Source organism: Sardina pilchardus, chromosome 14 (genome assembly GCF_963854185.1).
Source record: "Sardina pilchardus chromosome 14, fSarPil1.1, whole genome shotgun sequence".
Lineage (NCBI taxonomy): Eukaryota > Metazoa > Chordata > Actinopteri > Clupeiformes > Clupeidae > Sardina > Sardina pilchardus.
In genome coordinates this window covers 13,577,717-13,600,247 of record NC_085007.1, presented here as the reverse complement: position 1 = coordinate 13,600,247, position 22,531 = coordinate 13,577,717, and the positions used below count along the sequence as shown (strand labels likewise).

Below are 22,531 nucleotides of genomic sequence, written 5' to 3'. Positions count from 1 at the left end.
TGAGCAGCTTTACAGAAACCTCTCCATTAAAGGGTGAATTTTGCTGTACAAAAACTAAGCAACATTCAACCTGACAGCCCTCTACCATGCTGCAGGCCCTCCTAAACACGTTTATACATTGAGTTTAACGGTTTAACCAGGCGGAGCTGTAGACACCTTTTCACCTTTTAGATAATGGGGTCCTGTGACCTAACTTGCTGGCGGGTAATACATCACAACTGACAAATGCCAAGTCCAATCAGAATGATATGATTTCAGATTAGAACCAATGAGAATCATTTCCACGGTCAGATACTCTCAGGTGGGTGTGTGCTGCTAGTTTGGTTGAAGGCCACTGTAGCTGAAAAGCATGCACTGAAGGATCGTCACTAACGGGGGCTTGTAAGAACCTTGACATGGAGGAAAGGGTAATATAAGCAACTGTCATCTCCGCTAGTAAGAATATTAATTTTCGGATCCAAAAAATACAGTGGTCTGATCAGTTCTGTACTAGTTAACGTTAGCGAGCGAAGTATCCATCGTACTTACAAGTTAGCTACGTTAGCACTAGCCAGTGAAATGTCAATGTTACGTGTTTCAGATTGTTTCACTGATATGCATTGATAGAGTAATATATAATAGAATGCTGTCTAGTCAGCCGTTTAAAACACGGTGAAATGCTAGGTATGTAGTTAATAGAACCCAGTGGTCCTTCGCCTTTATTGAATCGAGCTTCAGCCAGTTGAGAACGTGAAGTTAGCTGTTGATCTGACCTAACCTTGCGTCACTGTTTTAATCTTCATAGTTACGAAGTGACATTGGGAATCTGATATCCATTGTCACAGATTTAGATAATATAATTTGCATATTAACTGCCACTGATTGTTAAACCAGCTAGTTAATCTTGGCGGAAAGGTATTAACCTCGTGACTGAGATGCATGTGGTGTTTCTTCAGTAATAGCTAACCAACTATTTTATACCTCTGATACTGAGAGATTATCACTCGTAGAGTGGTTGGTGGTCAGGCAGTTTGACGTAATATTGGTCAAGATCAGTTTGTCGTAAGTAGATTCGTGATACGTTACGCAATTGGTGGCACCTTGCACATATCCGTGGTCAAACATGTTTCCGTCCATGCAACGCCGCCCAATCTGCGATATTGGTGTCCGCGCAGTCCGGCTACAGAACTTGACCAGACACTTACGTGAGGGTCCAGTCAGTGGCAATGGCAAGAACAACGCCAAACCCGGAACTGCAGCATGGCTTGGCAAACGTGTGGGCCTGGCGCTCGCATGGCTTCAAAGAGCCGCAGAGGGTCCAGCTGAGGCGACCTCAAAGAAGAAAAAGGAGGGCATGATGTCAATTTTTGCCAATCACTGTAGTTTTGTCACGGGCCAGAGGCTTCGGCGCGCCTATCAGATTGGAGAATTGTACTCCAACTTGTACTCCGAGCGCACCAGGTGGACGCTTGTGGGCAGCATATGGCGCCGCTTGCAGAGCAAAAGTGCTCCAACTAGGAAACTGCTCGCCGCCCTGGCGGGCGTGTTCATGTGGGAAGAGGAGAAGATTCGAGATGATGAGCTTCGGAGGTAAGACCTGTCATAGGAGAACCTACAACTTAGGCTAATAGTTAATACTGGGGTTTGTTATCTGATCATTCCACCGGCTGTGGTTTCTGGGTGAAATAGTTTCTTTTGCACTGGCACATAGCTATATCTAATTGTGTGTTAATATTTGCTCACCGGCACAGGTGTGCTTGGGAGCTCCAGGCACTGGAAGCGGTCAAGAGTCAGCCTTCAACTCCAGACAAATTTGCTGGGCAGACGGATGCTGGCTGGGAGGTTGTCATTGAGAAAAAGACCTTCAGAGTGTGGAGGAGACCCATTGAGGGCAGCCATCTGTTTGAGTACCGAGGTCAGAAGAATGTTGATAAAGTTAATAAAGACAATGTTGACTGCAGAATGGGGTGGTCGTGCACAAGTCTGCACAATATGTTGACATGATATTTTCCGTATGGTTATTATTATCTTGGGGACTTTACTGCACCTTCCATCCTCGTGATGATTAACTTAACATGAGAGCAGGATTGAAAGGCCTTATCTTCTCTTGTCAGTTTGAATGCTTTGGCCTTTTTTGCCTGCTCTTTCTGTTTGCATTCCGATGTTTGACCTCCTTTTGATCTGCTCTCTCTGTCTCTCTCTCTCTCCCCATTCAGTATTTGGCACCTACAATGATATCACCCCTAGGCAGTTCTTCAATGTCCAGGTAAGTAGAACGTCATGGAAAACAGACGGACTATTGACCTGTTGTTTATAAACACAGTTATCAAAGAATAGCTTTGAATGTAGTGATGGATTGATGTATTGTACTCTCACCTGCGTGTCTGCTGGGATGGAGGTGTGTTAAATTTAGCCTGTGACCTTCTCTCTCTCCCGCCATCTCACCTTTGTTCTAGTTGGACACAGAGTACAGGAAAAACTGGGATGCTCTGGTTATCAAACTGGAAGTTGTGGACAGGGATGCCAACACAGGGTCCGAGGTGGTCCATTGGGCAACACAATTTCCGGTGAGTTCCTGCTATGGAACACGGCTTCATCTACCAGACACGTGTAGGCAGCACATAAATCACTGTGAAAGCCAATGCAACAAACCCAACACATGCTACACATGTCTACCATGAGTATTTTTAGCAAGCATATGTTGTACATGTGATCTTTTTCATGTCTTTTATGCAGTCTGTCATGTTTGTTCTGGTATTCTGCCAGTCAATTATTGTTTGGGTTTTTTGATAACAGAAGAGGACATGTTCTTGTTATATAACTGGTATATCCGACACTCATTTCTGTAGTTTATGTAATTCTCTTGCATTACGCACGTCTATCTCTTTGTAAGACTAATAGAATAATCTAGAGATTTACTTGACCAGTGTAGTCTAGACTAGACTAGACTAACAAGGCTTCCTTTCTGTTAATCCCTGTTATCCTGTGTGGCTGAGTGGATAAACTCTTAAGTGTGAAATGAGTATGTGTGCTTAGCATGTAGTGACTTTTAAAACGGCGAAATACTGATCTAAAATTGAAAAGAAATTAATTGTTGGTATTTTTGTAATAGACAATAGCAAATATTGAAGTCGCTGCCTTGCTTGGTCCGTGGTTATTTGTTTTCATGCAGCAGGTCTGTCCAGACATACTCATGTCCCTGTATGAACTTAGATTTGTTGCTGGTGCTACAGACGTGTGTGTGTGTGTGTGTGTGTGAGAGAGAGAAAGAGAGAGATTGGGGGAGGGGGGTTTGATAGAAGAGTGGTTTCACTGGCTTACTGCGGGTAGTTCTCCCTGTTGATGGATACTAGGATGCCAGTCTGATCCAGAATGTGTTGACCTGTAGAGTTCTGCCACTGACGCTTGTCTTTCCCTACAGTATCCTATGTATTCGAGGGACTATGTGTATGTTCGTCGCTACAACGTGGATGTGGAGAATAACCTGATGGTCCTAGTTTCAAGGTAATAAAGTCAGATTTAGTACAATACTCAAAAAATGTAATGTCCTCACAGCATTTGTTATGTACAGTCTGGAGGTTGCGTACACTTTTTCATGATGGACAGTGTTGTAATATTCTGTAAATTCAGTCACTAGCTATTTTCGCATATGACATCATATTCCCCAAATCTAAGCGAAAAACAATCACTTGTAGACTGGGAAATTACAGTGAAGATAATCTCAGATATTAATTTGTTTATCAAGAATTTAGCTTCGAACTGCCACAAGGAAATGTCAAATGCTAACTTTGAAAACTGTTTTCATAGCTTCCTTGCAATGTGACCCGTTGTGTGAAATTGCAGTTGCAGTGTTTAGCCCATGACTTCTGTGATGTTTTGACAGTCAGTGAGAGAAATCATGGCAGAGTTTTGAGAGAGATTGGACCTACTACTTATCTCGTTTTTTTTAGAACACCAGCGGTTGTATCATTAAAAGATCAGTCGAAGACTGCACACTCACAATGTCACAAAAACAAATGTAATTTCACAGGCTTCTTGCCAGTTAGCTACAGTTAGTTGGCTAACTTTGATAGCCAGAGCTGACTAAACAATACTATTCTAAGTTAGGTTTTAGAACACAGTGTTTCAGCAAGTTGCTGTTTTCAAGAGGGCGATATGCATCTTTGGTCTGAACTGAGCATTGGTTAAAGCTATGCCGCCATCAGTGTTGTAATCTATAAAAATTATGGACAGCCTCCCCATTTTTCCGTCAAGGTTTAAAAATTTCAAAATATTCGGTTAACGCAACCTCTGCCGTAGACTATCAATAAATTTTGCTTTTACATTAAAATACAGCCAGAGGATGACAGTAATTTCAAACGTGTTTCTTCACTCTTTTCCCCTGTCCAGAGCTGTGGAGCATCCCAGCCTCCCCGAGACCCAAGACTTTGTCCGTGTGCAGTCCTACCAATCCCGGATGGTGATCCGGCCCCATCGCTCCTTTGATGAGGTAGGATTCCCACACCACATTATTTAATGAGCGTTTTTCATCCAGAGCAGTTTGCAACACGTACAGTTTCTAGTTACAGTTAACAGTGTGTAACTGTAACAGTTACAGTTGTGTGTGTGTGTGTGCGCGCTCTTTGGCTCAAATCCACGACCTTCACAATGTTTGCTCCATATTCTTCGCGTTGACCTGCCGAGACGTTTTTGATTTGAGATATGATTACCGAAATTAAGTTAAAATTTAACATCAAGTACAAGACTGCAGATTATTCAAAGGAGAGAATTAGGCCTTCATTATGGGCCCTAATTTAATGGGCCAAGTCTAAAAGTCTAAAGCCTGTTTAATACCTATGCAAAATCTATTTGCAAAATTGTCCTAAGCACAAGCAGCAGTAGGTCTGCTAAAAGCTGTCTCGCGCCATATGATTCCCTATGTGTTCACTTTCTCCCTTTTTTCCCCCCTGCAGAACGGCTTTGATTATCTGCTCACCTACAGTGACGACCCCCAGACAGTGTTTCCACGATACTGTGTGAGCTGGATGGTTTCCAGCGGTGAGTTCTCTTCTTTGCTTTGGTCATATTTTCTCATAACAGCAGCGACCATGAACTCCGATTGGAGATGTGGCTGTTGTAATAGATTCCTTTAAAACATACAGTATGAGGTTTGAGGTTTCTTTTTCAACTTTATACAAGTTCTTTATTGTGAGCGTTTACAGTGTGGTTAGTATTGCATTCATGTTTAACAGGGTTTTTTTATGTTGAAATTATACTACAATTGCCGTTACTATTTGTTTACCAAACAAAGCAAGTTCATATGACAGTGGCGGTTTGCCAGACAACAAAGTAAAAACGGCATTTGCTAACCCCTACAGGCATGCCCGACTTCTTGGATAAGCTCCACAATGCTGCCGTGCAGGCCAAGAATCTTGAAGTGGGCATCCACGATTACGTTGGCGTCATCAAGTCAACCGCACCCAACCAAGAGCGAGTGGGCGGAGACAACACACACAACCTCGGAGGCCAAGGTCAGATCTACGCCTGAAGTGGCCGCAGAAGGGAATAGACTTTTGGAGGAAACCTTAGCACTGTCCCCTTCACCACCCTTGACGTCAAACACTTAAAAGGTTACTGAATGGAGTTAACATCAGCCATGCATTCTTCTCAGCCCCCTGTGAAAAAAAGTTTCCTCCCATAAAAGACAAGATTATATCTGCATGTGTTTTCGTGGTCGTTTGCTTTTTTTGTTGCTTTTTTCACTCTTTGAGGCCTGGAGAAGCCAACCGAAGGACAGCTGTATTACTTTGTGCTTGCCCAGAGATTTGCCACTGGATCCCTAGTGTGTCTCTCTCTCAGTGGCAGGAATATGATCCTCTGGAAGGGAGAGATTGATCTCCTTAGGTCTCTGGCTCTCAACAAGCGCAGCAGAGCTGAGCCAGATATTCTTCCCTTGACTGTCAGTCTTGCCATGGCCAAAGCTGAGACTCGTTCTCCCCCCACCCCCCCACCCCCTCCGACGACTTCTCTGTGTGTGTGTGTGTGTGCCCGTCTGTCTGTCCAGAAACTCTTGTCTTTAAATTGAATCTCCTTTGAGCACGAAATGGTTATCCTGCAATGCCCTCTGTGTTAGATCACTCCATCTCAAACAACCTCAGTCAAGATTTTCAACACTCTTCCTCTTCGAGAGGTTCTGGTTGGATGGAATAAAAATATGCATACTTACCAACACTGAGCACTGCTCTTGCCTCAAACAGAATGCAAGGGCTACGTCTGGCTGCCTCTTGCAAACCTTCATCTCACACTTATCTTTGCCTGAGACTGTGAATGTCTGTTTTTTCTTTGTTTTTTTGTTGTTTTTTTGCTTAAAAAGCTTTGGGGAAAAAAGATAACACGACTGCCACTTTGAGCCAAACAGCCTTCAGAAAGATAACCAATCCTCCACATGCTAACAAGGGAGGGCGTGTCTTATGGCAACCACTAGCAGTATCATCAATTGGAGAAGTTGCTTGTGGATTCAGGAGCTTTTTTTGCGTGAAGCTCTGCTGCCCTGTGTTGTGCTCTCTCGTCTTCGAGACCGTGAATCTGTTCTTTCGGTGCAGACAGCAAATTAAGTCCGGTGACATCCAGTTCTCGTCCACGAAGGTTCTTCCAGACCTCTTTTACGGAACACTACACTGGTCCCCCTACCAAGAACAGGACTTGTGCCAAGATAGCACTGCCTCTCGTGTTTTTCTTGCCTGTTTACTATAAACACCACATATGCTAAGCTGCTGCATTTCCACCAAAGCATGACCTTCACAAAGGGAATGGCGACAGGTGCACACCTCTTACTCCTGTATATCTGGAATTGCCTGGAGAATGGGAGTGGTGAATGGGTATGTTTTCAGTCTGACGTTGTGTAATTAATGCGTACTGAAGAATAACCAATGTGCTCTAAAATGTGTTGGAAGATTAACAGTCTAGTTATCTTGATTAGCACCCTGATGATCCTTCCTCAAAAGGTACCATAATTATTTGAGAAGGGGAGTGTGCGTGTGTGTGTGTGGTGTTGTGTTTTTTGGAAGTGGTTGTAAAGACGGAACATTTAAATTCATGTGTTCATTAATGTTGATCTGGTCTGTAACATGGCTTGCTAGCACTCTCCTGTTTGGACTTTTTTTTTTTTAATGCAAAATGTCTCTAAATGGTTGTCAGGTTGAAGTTGTTGCAAACAATTTGGGTGAAATGTTAAACCTAAATGACGCCACACTTACTTCACACGCAAGGATTGAACTCACCGGTATGGGTTATAAAATATAATATAATGCTTTGTTTTTGATCTGGAAAGCTGTGGTAGGTTTGAGTTCAAATGTATCTCGGAAATATCACAAGTCATCAAGACTTTGAGTAGACCAGAGGTCTATAGACATGTACAGTCTACCTTTGTTTTCTGGTGTCTTTCTCTTAGTGCACAGTTTGACCTATGTCAAACTAAGGTTTTAGAGTTTCACAGATTTTTTTTTCTCTCTTTCATGTGCCGTCTGCTTTGTTTTGGAAGATCTTTTCCCATGCTGTTCTTGACTCTTCTGACCTGTGTGCCACTCCATTTTTCATGTTATACCAAAATAGCAAAAATACGGTTTGTTCATGTACATGTTGTGAAATAATCAGTTTTTATTTTTTCCAGCTTAATCTGAAAATCAGTTTCATCATAATGGTGATTTTGTGTCATATTTTTGTGTTAAGCAACTGCACTATGGTTATACTGTTTGCCTGTAGGAAACATTTGTAGTGTTTTCCATAGAGTAAGTTACAGCCTGTGCAACCTCATTGAATTCAATAATTAATTCATTGTTTTGTGTGTAGCTACTGCATCAGGTCTGAATAACCAGCAATGCGTATGTGTGCAGATGCCTGGTGTTGAGACTTTTTTTTTTTCTTTACACAGTATTTACTCCTGTTGAAAATGTAGTAGAAAATATGAAGCATTTTGCCAAAAGTGTTTTTGTTTTGGGGGGGAGGGGGTCATATACTCATTTGTTGTCGTCTTTGTTCTGGTTTTGTTTTCGATGATTTTTGAGTTGATGATTTGGGGAATATTGTTCATGGCATTTTTTTTTTTCTTTCCTTTCTCATCCATCAGCACAGGGAGACAGTAGCAGTACACTTTCTTTAGTTTCTGAAAGATAAACCTCATAGGTTATTGGTGTTGCTTTGTTGATGGAGAAAGTTTGTTACTCCTAAACCTCCTAAAGTTAAGATCTGCCTAAAGGAAATGACAGGCATTTGAAAATATGACAGTTGATTATATTTATATATATTTCTGTCTCATCTGTTTTCAAATGGTGTTCACCTTGAGGTGTTCTCTTCTAAAATAAAATGGTGTGGTGTTGACTGAATTGCTTCAGTATTATGTAACATCACTCCCACCAGTAAGGGTTTACGGCCCATGTAGTCTTTGCTGTTGATAACTGCATTCCTCAGTTGTGCTTGAATCTAATGGGAGTTGTCCTTAATGCTGAACACTTTGCCACACGAAGTCTAATGCTGCCTGTCTAAGTGGTGTTGGTCTCAATACTGATATGAAAAGATGAAGGCCTGTAAAGATGAATATATGTTGAGAAGATGCTGGGTGCTTGCCACATATTAGACCGAGGAGAGTTTGATCTAGCGAAGTCCTTCATTTGTTGGTCAAACACTTCTGCCGTGGTTTGAGTGCTTGGTTAAGTTCATACCTAAGAATGTAATGGCTTCAAGACTTCAAGATGTTCTTTTTATGAAAATTGTATTTACTCACCTACTACTAATTCACAAGGTAGCTTGTTCAATTAGCAACACTGTATGCAGGTACAGGTACATGAATGGTCTCCGTGTGTGCGAAGTCCTTTTGCGAAAATGTGTGTGAATTGTTCATGAAATCTGTCTAACTGGTTACCTGAGATGGTCAGAGAGAGTGGATGGTACAACCAGTAACATGAATTGTTGCTATATGCGTTCTAGCGTCAATGTTAAAAGGAGAGTTCTAATAAATACAATAAATCTTTTGAGTAAAATGTCTCGACTGATCTATCTCTCTTTTTTTCCTGTTGTGAGTCGAACCGCAATTGCGAAAATAATACATCATGACACGGACAAATGTCGAGTTGGCTCACTTAAAAAAAAAAAAAAAAGACTTGCGTGGTGCTCTCTACACCCTCCCCTTCCTGCTGATTGGACAGTGACCAAGGTTAAACCTGTCACCATCATCTGTCGCTGCCCCTTGTGCAATTGCGTGGCATTGCCCTTTTTATATATATCAAAGCATACAAGCTACAAGAACAACTGTTGGGTGACCGGTCACTGATCGCTGTTGACAATGATGCAGATCTACCCCTGATGCGGCCCTGACCCGGTGTGCCTCCGGGCCGGAGATGTTTCAGGGTGAACTGGATTACACATGGTGCATTCTGTCTCTGAGAGCCATAGAGCTCCAGGCTGCCTGTTGTCAGTGGAGTGATGAATGGAGCATAGTACTGTACATAGAGGCAGGCAGCCACTGGTGCACCAGCCAAGGGGCCAACATATGCGCTCTCCAATCAGCAGTCAACTCTGGTCACGCCACTAAAATGACATTAAACAAATTTTAAAAAAACACCCTCTATGATTTAAGTAAGATTAGTCTAGTGAGGAATTTAAAAAAAAACAAGAAGGAGGATATTTAAGTGAGCTGTTCTGATTCCAGACTTTTCAATAAAGTTCAGTCAGAAATGATGAATATGCAGTGATTTGGATTTAGTGGGAAAATCCATGGCGGTTGCAAAATTGAAGTTGGTTTGTGTAGTCAGTGATGTCAAATCCTGGTCAAAGAGCCCTTGGTGATGACAAGTGACCACACCGTGCTGCAGTGCAGTGCCCGATAGTTGCTGGAGAGCGCATGTTTGGTTGGTTGCCAAAGAAATGTTGTCACATCAAATAAATGATTTCATTGGCTGACAACAGAACTACTATGCCACTCGCCCACTCCATAGAATGTATGGATTGTTCTACAAAGAAGGACACATCTGTTCCAGCTACTCAAGTCTGTCACACTATGGCAAAGGTTTGATCTGGCATAGTAGCACAAAGCTGTCAGCTATCAAATTTTCAGACGGCAGTTTTTTCTCTCTTAAAGTGTGCTTTACAGCGTCTCAAACTTAAGAATATGCCAATTCTTCACCAGCTATTGAACATTTAGACTTCAATGCAACTGTGTCAGTATTTTCAATGCAACAGTGTCTCATTGGGCTCATGTCTGCCCTCTTTTGGTGATAGAGTGGTAGTACAGGCTCCTATGGCGATGAATGGCCCCTAAGAGCCTGTCAGACTAGGAGAAGGACTCGGACTCTCTTCATCTCCCCTTGAAGGTTTTTACTGCAGCCTATTAATGTCTTACATTGTAGAGGGTCCTAGTGATTCATTACAGATCAATGGAGCCAAATTAAGCAAACGTATCACCGTCTCTGTTTTTTTTTATCCTTTTTTCCTCCTGTTATTATTCATCCAGTCAAGACAGCAGTGTTAGTCATTCAGCCACACACTTTTTGAAGTCATTTTTTTTTTATTTTTGTGCTTTTTGTCTCTCTGTCTTTATTGAAAAATGAATACAAAAACAAACACCAACACTGTTATCCAGACATGCACATCATGGTTTTGAATCTATTGTGTTTCGTCTCGGGATCAAATCAGTGTGGAAATCCAGTCCTACTCCCAGTATTATCTTTGTTCTGCATTACTTCTCATTTTGTTTGTCTTTCACTTGTTTTACACCTTAAATCTCAGTTTCAATACACATAGTCTCAAATATGATGTCTTGATGTTTTTCTTAACATAGATACAGTAACTGACACTGAAACATGGCTAAAGTGAACAGAATATTCCCTCAGAAAGAGTTAAGATAAAAAAAATGTGCCTTTCAGAGAATTAGAGTCCAAAAACATACACAAATAGAGAGAGACGGTGTTGTGCAAGGAGGAAGAAGAGGCTCGCAAGCCTCCAAAGTGCTTGGCTCAACCATGGACAGGAGAGGAACTGCATGGTTAGATCAAGCACAATGGAGTCCCGGGCAAACAGAGAAACTCAGCTTCTGCATTGGGTTCAGCAAGGAGCCCACAATCTGTCGTGGAGGAGGAGAGGAGTGAGAGGAGAGAAATAAAGAAAGGGATGATAAGACGGACGCCAACAGAGATTGAAAGAGGGAGTGAAGGAATGAGAAAAAAAGGAGGTGGAGAAGGCTCAGGCTGCATAGGCGAGAATGAGAAGTCCCTATACCGCCAGCAAAAGAGTAGACAAATCTGATGAACATGTGAGATGGTTGTAGGAGTCATCTGCTGGTGAGAGGATGGATGACCCCAAAAGAGGATGGATGTAGTTGGATCACCTGTCGTTCTCTCTGAAAATGTATCTCTAATGCAGTGACAATGACCTTGGGTGCGGTGCTTGATTCGCCCAAGTCGTCCTATCAGAGTCTTTACGCGTAGCTCTTTCCTCAAAACGGAGACGTCCTAGCCATGAAGCGTGGAAGGTGATGCCGAAGATGATTTTCGAGTTTGAGATCCACAGGTGAGAAGATGCTCTGGTAGATCTTGTGGCTGATGGAGCTGAGGTGGCGTTGGCTCACACAATGAAAGTGAGGAGGCAGGGTGTGGAAGTGATACAGTGGGACTAAGGACATCTGCGAAATTAAAAAAAAGAGAGAGAGAGAGATTAGTCATAGGTCATACTCTCACTGCGGAAGATGCTGGGTACCGCCCTTTTTGCGCATAAACTACGTCAAACCCCACCCCTATCAACCAACACCCCCCCCCCCCCCCCAAAAAAAATGTTGCACCTCCTTTCCATTAGTAAATGAAAAACTAAAACAACTGAGATTCTTCGTTAAAATTTTGACCAAAACAAAATTTGGTAAAAAAAACTAAACAAAACAAAATTAAATGGTAATAAAATGAATGAAAATGGTTTGATAATCAAATGACTTGAAATGAATGAGACTTGAAATGAATTGGACTTACTTTTCTCCAGAAATCAATGAGAATTGGGTTTAGGAGAGAGATGGTTGTCACGATAAAGACCCTCAAAATGTCAATAGCGGCTAAATAGAGTTGACTCTTATGTGCTCCACTAATGGACAAGAAGTGGTCTCCTCTCTCAAGGGCAAAGATAGATAAGGAAAATAAAAACGTCTCCTCCAGCAAACCAACCATTGCCCATTTCCACAGACAGGAACTCATCTTGGGCCAAACATACAATGACCTCTACAATTAAATGCTCAAGTGAACAACTGGGAGACAGAGCTTTTACCCTCTGAAATAAAAGTAGAGATGCAAGCCATCGTGTTACTGGTAATCTCGTTATCCATTTTACTCTGTTTGCTCTTCTCCCCAGAGGGACTCTTGGTAGGAAACGTTCCACATGAGCTCTATGGATTTTGTCAACTGCTGCACTTAGTTTAATGAAACCAGCCCATTCAGAGCATGAATGACGACCAGCGTTATGGCATTGAATGGAAAATTATGGATGAGAAAGGGATGATGGAACGAAATTGGGATGTGGCTTCCCATGGACATGGAAATATGGGGGAAATGGGATTGAGGGGATGATGGTGACCTTTGGTGAGGACTTTTGGAGACTGACAAAGACGTGAAGAATGAGATGAGGGGATGGTGGTGATTTTATTTTTCTTGGCCTTACCTTTTTGGCTGTTTGTGTGGTGTTTGGTTTGGTTTGGACTGGACTGTCTTTCTGTTTCTGTCTTCACCTTTTCCCAATATGAGTCGCAAAGTAGGTCTTACCCACCAAGAGAGGACAATTTAAGTGTGACCGTTCTTCACACTCACACCAATTTTCTCTGTTACTCTCTGCATTCAATCTTCACGAAGGTTGAAGAGGGTTGAAGAGTCTTGTCCTGTAAGAAAGTAAAATGTTACTTTTCAAAATACATTAAAATAATACATTAAAGTCAGTCACTGATTTCATCCACGAAAGAAAACACTCCCACCCCAAAAAAGCCGAACAAGACGGTCAATCATCTCAAGTCAAAGACATGGAACCAAAACTGAATCTTGACGTACCTCGCTCAAGAATCCTAAGGAGGACCAGTTGATCTCATTCGTGTTGTCCCAGTGGATGGACCTCTTGGCATCTCTGCTCTGTTTTCAACTCTAGTTCTCTTAGCGTTGGGCTGGAGAACAGACTTCGGTCCATCGGCGAGTCAGTGGTGGTAGTTGCAGCGGAGAGACTTGCGCCTAAAGCTGATCGTCCCGACTGGACCTGTGAGTCCGACTGGATAGCAGACCATCCCGAACTCCTCTCCTTCCAACCAGCGCCCACCCCCCGCCACTCCCTCAAATCAAGGGGGGGGCCCATCCCCATGTCCTGGGATAGGTGGACCACTGAGGGGACTGTGGATGGGGTGGGGTGGGGTACTTGTCATTGGGAGAGGTACCAAACAGGGAGGGGGCAAAGTAGTGATGGAGGGGGGGGCATATGATGGTAGAGGGCCGTCCAGTTCCGCATTTCATGAATATTAATACAGAGTTCTCCTTCTAACTTGGGTAAGAGGATGGGAGGAGTAGGCCTGGGAGGGAGTGGGGTGGGGTTGGGTGGAGCTGGTGTGTGTAGGGGGAGCACGCTTTAATTTTGTTAGAGGGGGAAGTGCTTTATTCACTTAATGGCTTTTATTAGTGCCCGGACTTCAACTCTTTCATTAGCTAAAGTGCTGCTATAATTTACAGGAGAAAGTGCAGCAGAAGGCTGAGAGTGGTCGGGGGAGGGGTGGTGTCAGGGTGCAACTGGGTGGAGTAGGGGGTGGGAGAGTGTTTGTGTGTGTGTTGGGGTAGTGGGGGGTATCATGTCGTTTGCCATCATGTTGGCCAGGAGAAAGCTCAGCAATCTCTTCTTGTAAAAATGAGGGAAGAAGTCTACCTCGGCCAGCATGAACCCGTTGACACCGTGTGGGTTCCGTTTGCTGACAACTCAAACAGAGAACAGAGAGCATCATCAGGTTATCACCTTGCGATGTCTTTGTTGGAGAGCTACATGTATACTAAATCATTATCATCTTGAGTATGTATTTCTCATCAAACAATGAGAGGTCATTTCTGTGCATGACCATGTATACATACACCTTGAGGTAGGATCGAACAAAAATGTCAGATTTTTTTGGTTTCCTTATTACTTTTCATGAATTTCCACATGCCGTAACACAGTGCTTGATGATCTGATATCTAATTCCTATCAAAGATACATTTTCCTTCACTGCCTTTAACATTTAAACACCTAAAACTCGTCAACGTAAATGAGGGAAACCTCAATGCCCTATGAGTATAAAAAAAGGTTTGAAATGAAATTTGGTATCCTTGGGTCTTTTGTGCATGAGAAAATGTGTGATTTTTTTTTGTCTGAATAGCTGGGCAAAATCTCAGCCTACTGCTCCATCAGTGGCACGCGCATGAACCAGAGTTCTGCGGCAGTCGTGCCGTCCCTCAAGGACATTGTGTCAGATATCTTAATCTGCGTCATATCGCTTTCATATGCAAACATTAATTTTTTGCTGAAGGAAACCTTTAAGATATGAGCAGTTTGCGGTAGGCTATAGCCTCATAAGGTGCTAGTCGCGGGTTTAACAACTTCGCCTCGTGAGGTTAGGAAATGGCCGTCTTGTGCTGGTAGTCAGCAAAGAATCCCAAACCGACACTTTGGGTGCGACGTCTGATTATCCTGAGTGACTGTCTGGCATCAAGTGAACGTGAGGCATGAGGGTGGGGGTAGAGGCGTGAGGCATGAGGGTGGGGGTAGAGGGGGCAGTAAAAAAGAGCCTGTGGATTCCATACGTCACAGGCAGAGACGACAGGGCGGCATGTGCTGCATTTCAATTGAGCTTCATGGCCGTCGCGACACGTCCATGCAGCTCCACCACAACCACAATGAATCCAATTACTTTCGTTTAACCCAAGTGGGACTTTCTCCTGGTAAAATTAATTTATTACGCCACCTCTACTTAAATGGGATTGGTTTAGTGAATGAATGAATCAAATCTGCATATCAGTCTGGGACATTCTAGACACTGAGAGCGTATAATTTGTAGTGCTGCAGCATAACCTGAAAGTGGCATGCACAAAAGAAATGCAATACACACCTTCAATATTGTGTGAATGTGTTTTTATCAGAGGACAACAATGAAGAAAAATCCATATAAAAAAAAAGACAGACAGAGATGAGCTATTTCACCTTTACCTTGTCTTTATTTGCAAGCTTTTTTTAAAACACATATTTGGGGATGCAAGACCATATTCCCCTTCAATGGTTTGTAAGCATGACACAGGGTGTGTATAGGTAGGGACTGGGATAGGGGTTTAAATCCACTTATTTACAATCATTTTGATGGTATTATGGCTGTTGCCTTGTATTTTCTTTTTCAAACACCAGATGATCACGGCATTGAGGATGTCTTTTTTTTTGGCTCTTGAGCATGTGAAGTTCACTTCCCAGAACTTGAAACGAATCATGCAAAGCATTTGTGTCCTTGGTGTTTTGGGTTTTTTTGTCCTGTTGCACGTCTTTACTTCTTCACAAGCTGGATCACGTCCTCGTCCTCCATTAAATGCTCCCTCCCCACCTTCTGCGGGTTGTGCTTCACCGACGCCCCCCACACCAGCGCACTGATAGAAAAGGGTGAAAGGGACAAAGGTCACTCAGAGGTCATTCAGGGTTAATGTCTCAGGGTTAATTTTTGTAGGTCATTTAGGTAATGTTTGAAGCAGGGCTTCAAGGTAAGTACATTTTTTGGTGACTGCAGTAATAATAATAGAAAAAAATATGACAATCTTTTTTTCTGATCTTGAACTGTCCAGGGCTCTTTGAATTCTGGCACAGTGCTCGAGAATTTTAAGCTCTAATGAATAAAATACTTCATGAGACAAATATAACAGGCACTGCACAAGCAAAATTCTTATTTTCTGTGCGCTTACTTATTCTGATTTTTTTTTTTCACACATCTTTCCTTATGAACAGTTTGAGTCATTGGGTGAGTTGTGCCACTTACTGCTTTAACTCCTTGACCAGGTTTTTGTGAATCTTCAGGCAGAAGTCCTCCACTGTGGTGTGGCCATCAGGCAGGACCACAGGCGAGGTGTAGTCTGGGAGCTGTCCTTTGGGCTTGGTGTAACTGGAGGTAGCGATAACGAGATCGTGAGAGGAGATTCTACCATGGAACACACTACACACAGCTGGCTGCATTCTGATTCTCTGATTACCAACTGAAATATTGCTCATGATCATGTTTAAATATGTCATGTTATTGGGTGCGATACAGGAGGAGGCGTTAATCATATCTACAGTACATACCAAATAGTTCCTAAAGCACAGCAAGCTATTGATATTTAGCCACACTGGAAAACACCATAAGGCCATTTGAAAATTTGCACTGTCAAGAGATTCTAACCCAGAATGAACGTGTATCTAGTACACTCTTAAAATGAATGTGTTAAAAAACAACACAATCTCTGTGTTTAGATAGGGACAACAGAGTGTGTCGTTTCTAACACATTTGTCTTAAGAGCGTGCACACACGTAAGTGCATTAAGACTAAAGTGTATTAGGTCATTGTGCCAGAGGGCTCGCTTGCTTGCTTACATGCGCACTAGATGCAGGTAGTCCCAGATCCTCTCAAGCAGGTCATCGAAGTTCCAGCGGTGATGAGCAGAGATGGGCACGCAGTGAGGGACCTTGTAGATGATGTCGAGCTCCTCCACAGAGATCTGGTCAATCTTGTTGAGCACGTAAATGCAGGGAATGTAGACCCTGTGGAGGTGGGAAGGGAACCGGAGCAGCAGGTGTGAATGTGGGTCAGACTGGGGGACTGATGTAGGTCAGACAGGTGGTGGCTGGTGACCTCTGCACTCGTAATGATCACAACAGAGAGCTATTTGAACAATTTACACAGACTCCAGTCTGTGCTGGGAGGCGAGAATCGTATTCTGAGGGACAGAGCATGATTTACGCTCAATTTCAGACATAATATCCAAAATTCATAGGTTCTTTTTTCTTACGATAGCTTTTGGGACTTTCAAGAAATGTTTAAAGACTCAGCTGTACACCTGGCACTTAATTAATGTATTAGTCTTAGTTAGAGTTATAGTTTATATAAGGGCTGGGCAAAAAACCTTTTCAATTCAAAATGTTGTTTTTTATTTTTGAAATCGATCAATCAAATGATCTGGCATGGGCTATTTCCAATGTCGCTAAATATCACCCAGCTGCTGATGGGCAGCAAACATAAGCAGGATCTTTTGTCAAAAGTAATGGTGCCCATTAGTGAGGTCATCCATAAGCATAGAGGCTTAGGTGCTGTGTCCACCAATCGCGTTTTTTACGCTGAGAGCGTTAAAAAAAACGCTTTCCTCTGCGCTTCGAGAAGTGTTTATTGTTGCTAAGTTACCAAAACCAGAGACGGTTTATAACGAGGAGTGACATTGATGAGCCCGGCGCTGTTCTAAAAGTTGAACAGATTTCAACTTTGAGCGCTCTGAGCGCTGTGGAAAAAAACGTCAGCGCCGAGAGCTTTTTTCCGCCGAGGGCACTCAGCGCTGTGAACGCTGGGCTACATAGACTTTATATTGAAAAATGTCGCCGTCGGCGCAAAAAAACGTGATTGGTGGACACAGGGCCTTAAGGTCTACAGCACAACATGTAAACTAATGACACTGATAATGCAAGAGGAGGCCTGATATCAGCACCATGTCCCCCCTTTAACTTGTCTGTTACTACAAAAGGTCAGCCACCTACCAAACTAGATAACTTTCTTTGTCACTTATAGTATGTAGGGGGGCCAGCATGACAGAAAGACACTCAAAGTGGGAGTGTGACACCTACCGATTGCCCTCCACTACGTCGATGAGGTCGTCTGCGGTGGCGTCGCAGCGCAGGGTCACGTCGGCGTTGTGGATCTTGTACTCGGAGAGGATGCTCTTCACCGTATCACCATCCAACTCGGTCTGAGCACACTGCGTGAGACAGAAAGCAAACGAGAGGTCAATATCTTCACCCAAGTGGTTAATGGGGTGGGTGTGTGTGTGTCGAGTCACTAGCCGTCTCTTGTACATAACGTACAAATAACTTTTGTAGGCATTTGTGCACTACACCAAATAGCATTATGTTGTGCAATACAAGCCTATCATGACAACTCAAATAAACATTTGTTTTTGTATGTCAAGTTAGCACAAGCAGTGGAGTCGCGCCACAAGTCCGTAGGAATTGGAAGGAGTGGCAGTTGTGTTGCAGCTGCGCTAATTTAGGGAGGAAGTCCATAGCAACTAAAAACGATGTCATGACCATCCATCTAAAACTTTCAGTAAGGGTCTTTCCCCACGATCAGGTGAACCTGCATGACAGTTCATCACAGCTGCTGCCTCATTATAAGGCCACCACCAGGTCAGTGGGGAGGGGGCCAGTGGGAGTGAGAGTGAACTTAAGCCTACCTTACACTGACAAGATTTGGGAAAGAGAACTTGAAAGATTGTAGTCTTTTAACTAATGCCCCTCATTCAAGCTTCTCTGAAAAGACTACAATCTTTCAAGAATCTTTCCCAAATCGTGAGCATAAGGTAGGCTTTAGACAAACATCGTCATGCCTGTTTTGAAGCGCACCTATACCACAAAACGTTACCTAACCACTGAGAATTCTCTCAACTCTCTCTGCAACTGTGTTTGTATAGCGTGGCTAGAGCCTGTTTGCAATGTGTGTGCAGCACCAGGGTGCGCAACTTCCTTGGATGAACGCAGCCTTCTTCTGCTGCTTGTGCAAAGGTGCTCTTAAACAAACAGCTGTATGCTTAATCTGAAAGATATAGTTTATATATGACTATTTGGAACATGCGTCCAGCAGATTTTCCGCATGTTCGGTATTCTGCAATATTATCAGAGATTTTGTCGAGTCCAAACAAAAAAGTCTAGTGTAACCTCTGACTAAAATATGTGCGCTAAGGCCTTTAGTGATGTTTAACTCCAGGCCCACTCATTGTTTCCTCAAGTTTCACCTGTGGACCTTCTCCGCTGATCGTGCCAATCGGCTCAGCAGGGTGCCTCTCTTGGCCTGCTCTGGAGCATATGTGTTACATACAGTATATTATCATATACGTACGGTGGCGGTAAAGTTGATGCCGCCCTTGTCCTTCTTCTTGAAGCCGATGTTAGGCGGAGACTTGTTTAGGCGGATCCCGAAGCCCTCCAGCTCGTGCTCGATAAGCTTCTTGTGGCCCAGGGGCTTCAGCACATCCAACACGATCAGGATCAAGTTACAGGTACGTGCCACTGTCAGACACACACACACAGGGCGACACGTGATGTTACACAACAGATTTGTTTATGAGTTCAAGCATGTTTTCAAACATGAGTCACACACATGACAAGGATATACATTTTAGATGCCTGATAATACCCGTCTATCCACATAACTGTGTGTGCTTATGCTGATGTACTGACAGTTCTGTCCAAAAGTTTGCTTTCGAATAAAAATCTTGACACGTCGACACTAAGCAACCAAGTGTATAGCTATACTGTATTTCCAATTAATTTGGCTTTATTTCCTATCCAAATAATTTCATGGAAAACAAGGAACCTAAACTGAATATATATATAAATATATATTTGTGTGTTTGTTCAATCATATTCACATGAAGAAACAAAAATGTCTTCTCACCTGCAATAACCTGTCGCCCTCTACCTTTGCCGTCTTTGGCTCCCTCAATAATACCAGGCAGATCCAAGAGCTGAGCACACACACAGGATGCAAATGTCATCAACCTAGAAAAAAATCCACTCGGCCTACACAGTCCTAATTATCTACATCAACAAAAGCATACATGTAGGTGGAGATGCACCATATATGACCTAAAAATGTGAATATTTCAATTTCACATTCATCAAACTGAAGCTTTAGTGGATTTAGTCAAAAGAGAGCACAAAAGCATCCCCTTTTCCCCCAAACTGAGTTGTTGTCCTGTCCTCACCTGGATCTTGGCACCCTTATAACGGATGACACCAGGCACAGTTGTAAGGGTGGTGAACTCATAGGCAGCCACCTCCGAGTACACACCAGCGAGGTTACTCAGCAGCGTCGACTTGCCCACTGACGGGAAGCCCACAAACCCGATGCGGGCATCACCCGTTTTTGCCACGTCGAAACCTACGGAGGACAAGGGTCAAAAAGACGTTTGAGGAAGGGCTATGATAGGTTACTGATATCAAACTGGGGTCCATGATAAGACTGGAATACTTGTAAAACCTGTAAGGAAAGGATAATTTCAGCCTGGGCTACCATCACCACCACACAGATCACTATATAGAGCCATCGGTGAGAAATGGGGCCCTCTTCTGTCCAACCTTTGTCCTACATCACAAACTCAGTCTATAAATCCATTATAGTTTAGAAATCATTTCAGGACTTACTGACAGACATACTGACATTTGACTTGCAAATTCTGTCATATTAACCACAATAGTCAGTCAGTGAAAACACAGATTTCTAATAATCAAAACCCTACATTTCTGACTGGCGTATATGCATGTCCTGGTGACTGGTGTAGAGCTGAAAGCACTAGTACTATACTAAAAAAGGATTGACTGTATTACACACAGCACTCTCTAAAATCTTACCATAACGTCAAGTTTCTGTCATTCAAGCTAAGTCACTGCCATGTCTAAACTGGATTGGATTATCTCAGAAATGAAGAATAAATTAAAAGGAAGGTGTAACTGGTGAATGACGACATGAAGCTCTGTGCTGGAGTGGTACAAAACATGACAGGCCGTCCTTCAAAAATCACCTCAAAACCCATCTTTTCAACATCACTTACAACACCTGACAAATTTCTTCTTTTCCCCACCCACTCTCTCCCCCCTCTTATTTTGTATCCTTTTTTGTTCTGTGTCTTTGTAAAGCGTCTTTGGGTACCTTGAAAAGCGCTATATAAAACCTATGTATTATTATTATTATTATTATAAATATGCAGCAGCTAGACATTCCTTGTCCAGAGCTCAAATCCAGTGCACTGCTTTACATGATTTGACCAATGCACAGTAAAACCTATGCCTTGATGACAGGACAGATGCCTTGATGACAGATGCGGTGTTATGCGCAATTACACACCCTCTCCTGGGCCACCCCCACTTCCTCCTTTTGGGGTGATGAGCTCCCTCTTCAGCTTGGCCAGGCGAGCCTTCAGCAGACCCAGATGGTGAGCCGTAGCCTTGTTCTTCTGGGTCCTCGCCATCTACCAAAACAAAGCAAACCACTTATCATCACATGAAAGGCCATGCACTCGCCACCAATCTCCTCTTGGTGACAATGATCATACAGCCTGTAGCTCAAGTTCAAATGTACACATCTGACAGTGACAGAAGTTACTTTTGTTGCTATTGAGGTGAATTACAACCTTTAACCTAGACGAGTCAGGGATGTCAATCTGGCATAGGCTAAAAAGACAATAATGGCGTAATTGCATGATTCACGATCATCCCAAACCACTCCATCATTTGGAGTTGATTTCAAATCCAAATTCAGGGTAACCTTACCTAGCCACAGAGCTTGACAGGTCGGACTAATTTGAAGTAGGCCTATAACATATTTGAACGCCCTCCCGAGACAGATGTGAAGATTAAACATCATCTGTGAGGTAGACATGTTAACGATAGACGTGTTAATGGTATGTAACTTCGCAACCTGCTCTGGTAACCAAGACGAGTTAATGTTTCGAAATCAGAGTTGGTTTAATGTTAAGCCGGTGAACATACCCATTAACCGGCTATGATGGCTAACGGCTAACGATAACCAACTTGCATAACGTTAGCTAACTACTTGACGACACACTGTGACACACTCGCACCACACTACATTCACACCGAAAGAGTACTAGTTTATAAAACAACAATTCATGGATGTATGAAACGTCAGTATTGAGTATAAAAAATACGCAAAAAAGCTCACAATCAGAGTTAGCCTAGTGCTACAACGTGATACATTAACGTTAGCTTGCTAGATAACGGTAAAGTTAACTCCTCAGTTAACGTGTGTTTACCTCATTCTCGATTTCTGCAATTTTCGCAATTAAACTCATTTTGACGCCGGTTCTTGTACACCAACTACTAAAAGAAATTATATATGTAGCTACTTAGCTACAACACAATTTTTGAACAACACGTTGACAGCAGACTGTCGATGTTACAGCAGGCTCGAGGCCAATGCAACTCTCATGGTGCTCATTGTTGGGTATCGCGATATTTCTTCTTAATTGTTGGTCCTTCGGAGAAATTCCATGGCTTTTGGTTGGGTCCCCTGCCACCTACTGGAGTGGCGTTTTGTTTTTTGTCCGAAGTGACTATTAGTCCACGTGAACATTACATTAGATACAAATAATAGTTTCAAATAAAGTTAAAAGGCCTATAGTCAATGGGCTAGGAAGGCTCCACATGCAACTTCCACTAGTAGAATTAATTGGTATTTTCTTGTAGCACTGGTCCCAGAGTTTCAGAAAATCACATAAGCTCATTCCCAATTAGCCTAGGCCTACCTTGCTGACCG

General features: G+C 42.9%; 2 protein-coding genes across 2 annotated transcripts; one reads left to right on the top strand and one right to left on the bottom strand.

Annotated features, from left to right (window-relative positions):
• Positions 1-334: 334 nt before the first annotated feature.
• stard7 (StAR related lipid transfer domain containing 7) lies at positions 335-8,997 on the top strand. The gene is made up of 8 exons (XM_062554824.1): positions 335-1,569; positions 1,731-1,894; positions 2,196-2,245; positions 2,436-2,546; positions 3,401-3,483; positions 4,369-4,468; positions 4,932-5,016; positions 5,337-8,997. Exons 1-8 carry the CDS (start codon positions 1,103-1,105, stop codon positions 5,504-5,506), a joined length of 1,230 nt encoding a protein of 409 aa, XP_062410808.1. The 5' UTR covers positions 335-1,102; the 3' UTR covers positions 5,507-8,997.
• A 6,100-nt stretch (positions 8,998-15,097) lies between these two features.
• drg1 (developmentally regulated GTP binding protein 1) lies at positions 15,098-22,203 on the bottom strand. Its single transcript, XM_062554716.1, has 9 exons — positions 22,029-22,203; positions 21,101-21,224; positions 19,962-20,137; positions 19,652-19,721; positions 19,094-19,263; positions 17,827-17,957; positions 16,588-16,755; positions 15,998-16,120; positions 15,098-15,614 (listed from the first exon to the last, which is right to left on the bottom strand). The coding sequence occupies exons 1-9, from the start codon at positions 22,065-22,067 to the stop codon at positions 15,515-15,517; spliced, it is 1,101 nt and encodes a 366-aa protein (XP_062410700.1). The 5' UTR covers positions 22,068-22,203; the 3' UTR covers positions 15,098-15,514.
• Positions 22,204-22,531: the final 328 nt, after the last annotated feature.